This window comes from Primulina huaijiensis, chromosome 5, assembly GCF_012295235.1.
Source record: "Primulina huaijiensis isolate GDHJ02 chromosome 5, ASM1229523v2, whole genome shotgun sequence".
Classification (NCBI taxonomy): Eukaryota; Viridiplantae; Streptophyta; class Magnoliopsida; order Lamiales; family Gesneriaceae; genus Primulina; species Primulina huaijiensis.
This window is the reverse complement of record NC_133310.1, coordinates 7048609-7056863: the sequence shown is the minus strand read 5'-3', so window position 1 is coordinate 7056863 and position 8255 is coordinate 7048609. Positions and strand designations below refer to the sequence as shown.

The 8255-nt window shown below is 34.9% G+C and overlaps 1 protein-coding gene across 1 annotated transcript; it reads left to right on the top strand.

Moving 5' to 3' along the window:
* The first annotated feature begins 840 nt into the window (after window positions 1–840).
* Window positions 841–7004, top strand: LOC140976576 (uncharacterized). Its single transcript, XM_073440812.1, has 12 exons — window positions 841–906; window positions 1053–1094; window positions 1913–1983; window positions 2640–2828; window positions 2910–3021; window positions 3091–3124; window positions 3371–3408; window positions 3526–3548; window positions 3629–3781; window positions 3898–6359; window positions 6481–6570; window positions 6672–7004. The coding sequence occupies exons 3-12, from the start codon at window positions 1913–1915 to the stop codon at window positions 6716–6718; spliced, it is 3219 nt and encodes a 1072-aa protein (XP_073296913.1). The 5' UTR covers window positions 841–906; window positions 1053–1094; the 3' UTR covers window positions 6719–7004.
* The last annotated feature ends 1251 nt before the right edge of the window (window positions 7005–8255 follow it).

Sequence of the window (8255 nt, the reverse complement as noted above, 5' to 3'; positions counted from 1 at the left end):
TCTTAAATTCACCAACTTTCCATGTCTTTCGTTATAATCTTCACACACGTCATAATTTCTCCCCTTTTTAAAAAAAATTAAAAATCACCGACTAAAAATCTCAAAATATTAACATAAAAAATTATTCATTCCTTCCTAATTATATACACTTCATTTTTTTGGTTGTTCTTCGTTATATAATTCAATTTTTACGCTTAATAACATTTTTTTAATTAATATATGTCTATAATAAATTTTGAAAAAACTTTAATGAATTAAATAAAAATAAAATAGAAAATATATTTGTAATATTTGTTAAAAAAAACAAATCAAATTATATATATTCTATTTTATTAAAGTCGAGGACATGATAGTAATCATCTAGGAAAGACACTAATTTTTTTTTTCCAAATTTACCTACATATGATACTAATATTACACTTTTGTTTTTTGTTTTTTTTTTAAATTTCAACACATACTTTTATTTTTATTTTTTTTATTTCAACAATTCAAATATCAATTCAGTCCCTCTATAATTTGTCAAATTTTACTTTAGTCCAATGATAATGATAAAAAAAACTGTACACACGCATCGTGTGTTCAGAATAACTAGTATTTAGAATTAACGATGTATATACGGGAAATTGGGGATCAGTCCCCAGCCGTCGTTTTTTTTAGTGTTCAGTCCCTGGGTACTTTTTTAGTACCACATTTCCACATGAAGTGTACCACAATTTGTATGACATAGTACCACAATTTTGTGGGTAGGGAGTGAACCCAAAGAAATGTTTTCATTGGGGATTTTTCACCAACTTCCCCATGTATATAATGAAAAATTTTAAAAATAAAATAAAACATGAATCCTGCACCAGTTTCTCTCTCTACACGCAACTCAAAGCTGAAGGCTCCTTCCTGCTTACTTTTCAGGTTTCTCTCTCTACATTCGCCTACAATGAGATAAAGTAATGCTAAATTATTTGATTCGAATTAATTATTAATCAATACTTTTTTGGAATTTTCAGCTGTTGTTTGAGATCTCATTTTCACTGTGTGTTATTATTTTTTTTGGGTAGTTTAAAGTTCGAACTACCCTGAGCTCCGTTTCTCGGTCTGCAGTGAGTACTACTCTCGATTTGCTTTTTTTTTTCCCGGGTTTTGGATTTTTATTGTTTTTTTGTTATTTTATGCAGTTTTATTTTAGCGCATTGTGGGTGGTAGTAGGATTTGAAATTTGTTGCTTATTGATGTTTTTTTTTTTGTATTTTTCCGATGGATTTGGATATTGCTGTGTCATTGTAATACTGTATTTTTTGTTCCTTTATTGGAATCGAGATCTGATCTTGAGAGGTAGATATGCAGTCTGATTCCTAAAGTTTAAATTTTGAATTCGAATTCTGGACGGTTCGGTTTCTGTTTTGGATGGGTGTAGCGGGGACATTTTGTGCCGTTTGTTATTCTCTGTAGAATGTGTAGCGTATGGTGTTATTCTGTGACTGTTGGAGAATTTGTTTTACTACGATTAGGCTGTGAAATATATTTTGGAATGTGGAAGGTCAGTAGCATTATTCCGTTCAGATATTTATGGTGCTTGTGTTACTGTGCAAAAAATCGATTGCTTTGTATTGGCATACCTCATGTTTCTATTATCTGCGTTTGCATTAATAAATAGTATCTTGTCGGTGATGAATTATTTTCAAGTGGAGCAATGCTTGTCCAACAGTTCTAATTTGTGATTTTGCCACCAGGATTATGTCGTTTGATGAATTAGAGTTTAGGATTCTGAAAAATTAGAAACTCTGGTAAAACCTGGGTGGTTTCTCTCTCTTTCCTTTTTTTGGTCATCAAAATTTATTTGTAGGTGGAAATAATTTGCATCTGTAAATCTTGGCTAAAGTACTAATTTTAAATTTCTTTGGTCAGTTTGTTCATGAAGATGGATGTTGCTATGGATGCTGACATGCCATTGGACTACGTCGAGTTTCAGATTTCTCCAAGCCAAAATAGGTTATATTTCCACCACTTATTCAATTGCATGCAATGGTTTGCAAAAGAATATCTCAATGTTGCATGTCGTTTATGTGCGATTGCTTTGTATTTTATTTATTATAAGTGTTCTTAACTAGGTTATGAGTTTCCTTAGTTTATCTGTATTTTTTTAATGTCCCTAGTGATTACTGGGAAACACCCTTTTTTTCTTGATTGACACATTCACTTACTTGCGAAACTGCCTATCGGAATTCTTGCAATCTATTATGCGAGATTCTAAAATTCGCTAGGTGCTTGTACCAGCCAGGGCCTAGGCGGCCGTAGGGATTAGGTGGATTCCACGGTATCAACATAATGAGATGAAGTTTGGTGTGTTAGGGCAAGACAACAAATTGTATTTCTTGCTGAACTTTGGTTTAAGGTCTATAAAAAAATTACTTTTATTTTTTTGTAATTTGATTTTTAATTTAAATTAAAAGTTCAAAAAACTTTTCAAGAAGAAATTCCAAAAAAGGCAATTTTTCGGTAGCCTAGGACTGACTAGGCATCGTTGCCGCCTAGGCTGTCCGACTAGCACTTTTCGGTGTGGTCGGCTGGCGCGTAGAACACTGCTATCACCTCTTGCGCTTTGATCTGCCTCGTCAATATTACATTTTTGCTGTTCCTATATAAAGGTATGAGGCATGTCTGTGCTATGTGAACAAGAAAGAGAATAAAATAGCATCTGGACTTTTGGAGCATCTTTTACTGCATTCAGCTGAAATCAATGCTTTGCATTCAGAAGGATCTGATGCTAAGTACAAACTTAAACCTCCCAAAAACCCACGTGATTTAAAATGGTTTACAAAGTCCACACTGGAAAGGTTTGGAAATCATTTTTTTAATTTCTTTGGTAGTTTATTTCTTTAGAGTTCAACTATTATCATTGATTAGTCAGTAACTAGGTTTCTACATATAACTTGTTCACCTGATATGCTGGACATCACCAATGCCGTTAGAAGAGAGATGTCTCAGCTGGAGGAAGCCCGAAGATTTCACCTTTCTTTGTATGCAAAGGTAAAAGTAGCTGTTTTGACCTTGAGTTAAGCTGTAAGTAAAAGTAAGTTGTCATGTTTTTTTTTTCAGGATATGGAATCTGAGGTCCAAAGTGGCAAAACAGGTTAGTTTGATCACTTTTTATAGAATGGTATTTCCATTGCAGTTGTTAACAAGAATTCTCACGTGAAGTTGTTACCTTTATAACATGCATGACTTGTGCTGTCAAGAGCATCTAATTTATGGTATTACTTACAAAGAAAATGCAATACCACTCCATTCAGATTACCACTCCATTCAGATGAAAGTTAAAGCATTTAACCATAGTCGAAAAGATACTGAGTTCACTTTTTCCTTTTTGTCCTGGCAGATAGCAGCTCATCTCATGGCTCCTCGTCAACTCCAAAGGTAATGTTATAATATTCTTTCATTTGTTTTTGGTATTGATGCTATGCGTACTGCATCAATTATGATTTAGTACATACACATTTGCATACACTTATTCAGTTCACTGTATATTTGCAGACTGAAGGATCAGATGCTTCCAAGTATGTCTTTTAGTTTGTCTGCTGCTACTTGTAATTAAGGAATGTCATATTCTATCGTATGAGCTGTTGGTTGGTTACAGAAATGAATTGCTGCGAGCCATGGACATGAGGCTCACTGCATTAAGAGGAGAACTGACTGCTGCTTTTGATCAAGCTGTCGATTCTCGATATTCTGTTGAGGAAATGACTGATTTAGAGAAGTTCTCTACCCATTTTGGATCGATATACTTGAGGTATTCCTTGCTCTAGAATAGGTTGCTTGCATTAAAGTCATGTCAATTCAAAAGAGTTATCTTCTCTTCTGTTTCTCAATTATTTATGAATACAAATGCACATATATTCATTCCAGGGATTCCTTGAGCAAGCACATAGAACTTGTACGAGATCAGTTGGCTCCTGTTTCAAGCTGCACACAGTTTTTGGAGAGCGATCGAATCTCTTCAAACCAAGGGAATAATGATTGTGTTGGATCATTAGCTTCTGAGCCACCAGTAGAATATGGTGCTTCTCCAGCAAAAGTTGCACAGATGGAGAGACAAAGCTCATCAGACCATGAGGAATCTTCTTTCTCAAATGAGGAAGAGCAAACATCAGTGGAAAGAAGTCGCTCTCTCATAAGATCTGCTTCACCTAGGAGGTCAGCATCTCCAATGCGAAGGATACAAATTGGGAGGTCTGGATCTCGAAGATCTACCGCAATATCTATCAAGAATCTCAACTATATTCCTGCCAGAGAAAGGTTGGTGTTACCTAATAATCCAGATGGAATTGATAGTGATAAAGAAGGACATGAAGAGGCACTAAAAAAATCTGAGAATAATGTGAGAATAAGTGTGCAAGATGCTATAAGTCTTTTTGAACGTAAACAAAAGGATCAAATTGGGGATATTCAGAATGCCAGGCCATCGTCCAATGCATTTAGTGGTGGAAATAAATCTGTACTGAGAAGATGGAGTAGTGGAATCAGTCACGAATCTTCAAGGTACCACGAGGAATCTGTTTTAGAAGATGTTTCTCAGGTCCAAAATAATCTAAAAAATGTGGAAATTGTGAATAATTCACCAGCAGCTGAAGCTCAGTCTGGTGTTTCTTTTGAAGATATTCCTGTTGAGCATTTTGACATAGATGTGAAACTGAACTCACCGGAAGGGACAGAATGTGGTCTAGCATTTGCGCCAGAGGAGACTCTTCCGATCGAATCGACTAACGACCAGAAAAAAGCTGCCTTGGCTGAATGGAATCGTAAAACTGAAGCAGAACTAAATGATTTGATGATAAAGATGGTACAGACCAAGCCTACGAAATTTAGGACTGCTGTGCCCAATAGTAGCAAAAGGCGAAGCTTGCCAGATGAACAAAGAGCTGGCTTTTATGACCACAAGGAAAAGAGGGACGAGAAACTTCGAGGAGAAACTGGTAGAAGGAAAGCAGAGAAAGACAAACAGTTCAGGGTAATGCAACAGGTTCTTGATTCAAGAAAATCAGAATTGGCCTTCGCAAACACGAGAGATGCTGGTAAAAAGCAAATTGTAAAGAAACACCAGAAGCCACAGAAAAATGTGTCTCAACCTGAAGTACCAAAACCAGAGTCTCCAAAAATTGGCAGTATTAAGAAAACTTCACTAAAAGCATCTTCTCTGCCCACCACACGTAAATCATGGCCATCAGCACCATCTCCAAGGGCTTCAGCAGTGTCACCCACCAAGGTCTCTAACGGGAGAACTTTTGTTGGTGCCATGCAAGCTCGTAAATCACATCCAATATCATCTGTTTCTCGGTCGAGCAAAAAAGCAGAGACACCTCAAACACAGCCAAGGCCTGTAAAATCGAACAACAATATGACGAAGAGCACGACAAGCACTACTTATAAGAAGCAGCACTCTGTAACAGAAACGATCCAAACAACGAAAAGCAAAGTTCAAACTGCACCTGGAAATCCTGTTTCCTCTGCAAAACCTAGCGTATACAGCAAGGTTACCAAGAAGAGTACCATTGTTCCACTGGAATCGAAGCCTTTTCTTCGCAAAGGCTCTGGAACTAACTCCAATATTAATCCAGTCTCAAAGATCAAAGCATCCTTGCAATCTCAAGAACCATTGATGACTGTTTCATACCCAATCCCAACTGAGGAAAATAAGTCAGTTTCCGATTCTTCTGATCCTTTGATTCAGCATCAAGAGAATGAAATTGGAGAATCAGAGATCAATACATTGATGGAACCTGAGTTCTGTGCTACAAGCCCCCCAAAATGTGAAGACAAGGAGAGCCTTACCCAAGTTTACTCCACCAATGACCATGTAATTGATAGGGTGAGTGATCGAGAACTAGAAGCTGATATTGAAGAAGGGTCTGCCATCTCGCCTTCAGCTTGGGTCGAAATAGAGGAAAATGTAGATCATTCCAGTACATCCAATGGCCACATTTTTGAAATGGGATCTCCTGCTTCTGTAGCCCCAGTTAACACATCAAATTCACGGGTTCGTCATTCTCTGTCACAAATGCTTCTCGATGAAAACAATGAATCTGATATCACTGACTGGGGCAATGCTGAACATCCTCCACCAATGTCCTTCCAAAAAGATGTGCCTAAGGGATTTAAGAGGCTTCTAAAGTTTGCTCGCAAGAGTAAGAATGACTTAAATACAACTGGTTGGTCGAGTCCGACTGTATTTTCCGAAGGAGAGGAAGACACCGAGGATTCAAAATTGGTAAATAAAAGAATTGCTGAAAATCTGGTGAAAAAAGCAACCCTCCAATCAATTAACAATGGACATTCAAAAGCTACTTATGAAAGCTACCAAAAACATCCCGGTACTTTATGCGCCTCACAATTTCCTCATATTCTGTATTTCAATTATAATTTTTTTTGTTCTCTCATTTATATCAGTGGGGATCTCATATATTTGTATAAATGCAATGAACTGTGTTTCAGCTGAAGCAATTATTGGCAAATCCAACTCTCAGAGTTTATCCCAGCAGTTTCACGAGGGCTATGCTTCAGCTTCTGTGACCACTACCAAAGGTCAGCTTGCTCGTCGCTTGTGTTTCTCGCCCTTATAGTTTTCCATGATGCGCATTCTTTTATCTCCAAATTTTAATATTATCTTCTACGTATTCTTTCAGCAACAAGGTCATTCTTCTCTCTTTCAGCATTTAAAGGCAGCAAATAGGACACGGAGCTAAGATAACATGCTCAAGTTTTGTACCTGACCTGTGGTTCTATATTTTTTCCCCACATCAGGTTCTTTGAATTTTCGCTTTTCAGATGAACGGTTCGGTGCAAAAATCTGTTCTCAAACTGAATATCGCATGTAACTAGATACAAAGTTTCTTTTCGGTGGGGGTGGTTCAAACTAAATGACAGAAGGGTTAAATTACCAATTTGACAATGTTTGTAGAAACAGTTATCAACATTTGTTTTTCTTGTGGCCAGTTCTTCATTTCAGATTTACATTATTTTCTAGCTCTGTGCTTTGCAAATGTGGTGTTGGTGTCAAAAAGTTTATTTGCTATGACACACAGTTCTTATTAGGATCTAAAGCGCATGATAATCGTTTTGAAGTGAAGTACCTTTAAAAATAAGGTGCTAACTAATGTCCGGTTTGGTGGATGGATTTAATTTGAACGAATTCGACTTTTTTGTTTAATGTTTTCGATATTTCAAGTTTAGATTTTTGGAATATAGCTTTTATTGGTTTGATGTGGATTGTTTTTTTTTTTTAAACCAAACATTTAATAATTGGTATTAATGAATTTTTTTTAAAAGTCACTGTTATGGTGACCTATTTTGATATCAAGTAATTATTCAAATGATCTTGGATGTATTTATTTTATTTTCATGATTACAATATCATGTTTGTCATTATAAAATTTTATTTTATAAAAACATTATACATGTTGAAAAATAATAGGAGCGTTGAAAAATATGAGTTGTAATATTTGAATGTTGAAAATAAGAAAGTTGAATGTTGAAAATAAGAGTTGTAAATATTTAAAATTAGTGTGTGATGATGAATATAAAGATGTAATTATTTTTGGATTATTTCCAAAAATTTTCTATAAATAAATCTCTCATTTATGAAGAAAATGACAATTGAGTAGAGAGAATTTTTATAAAGTGTGTAGTTTGGTAATTTTTGAGAGTTTGAGATTTTTACTTTTTACCATAAATTTTTACTTTTTCATAACACGATATCAGCACGAAGCCGTAAAAGTCCTCCATATTTTTCCAAGCTCCAAAACAGAAGAAAAAGGTAACAAAAGTAATAATATTTATTTTACTGTTTATTTATTTGTTGTGTATATATTTAATATATAATATAATATTATTATATAATAAAGATCAGAAATAATAAAAATAAATTTTTCAAAAAAACTTGTTATAAATTCTTGGAGAATGTTAAGATGACATCCCACACTCCCGGTAAGGGATACGACAAGTATAAAAGCCTATAAAGTTTTTACACAAAATACCTTATGACACCTCATTATAATAATGTGATATGATATACATAATTATTTAAACATGACTAATATTATATACATCATATTATTACCATAAAATTATACAAATACATACATTTATTTTTTTGGTACACCAACGGTCATAAACGGTAACAAAACAGCTAGTTTTTTCCCTATAAATATGATCTCACAAACACATTCAATCACTCCAACTTTCTCTTCTTCTCTAAACAATTATTCTTC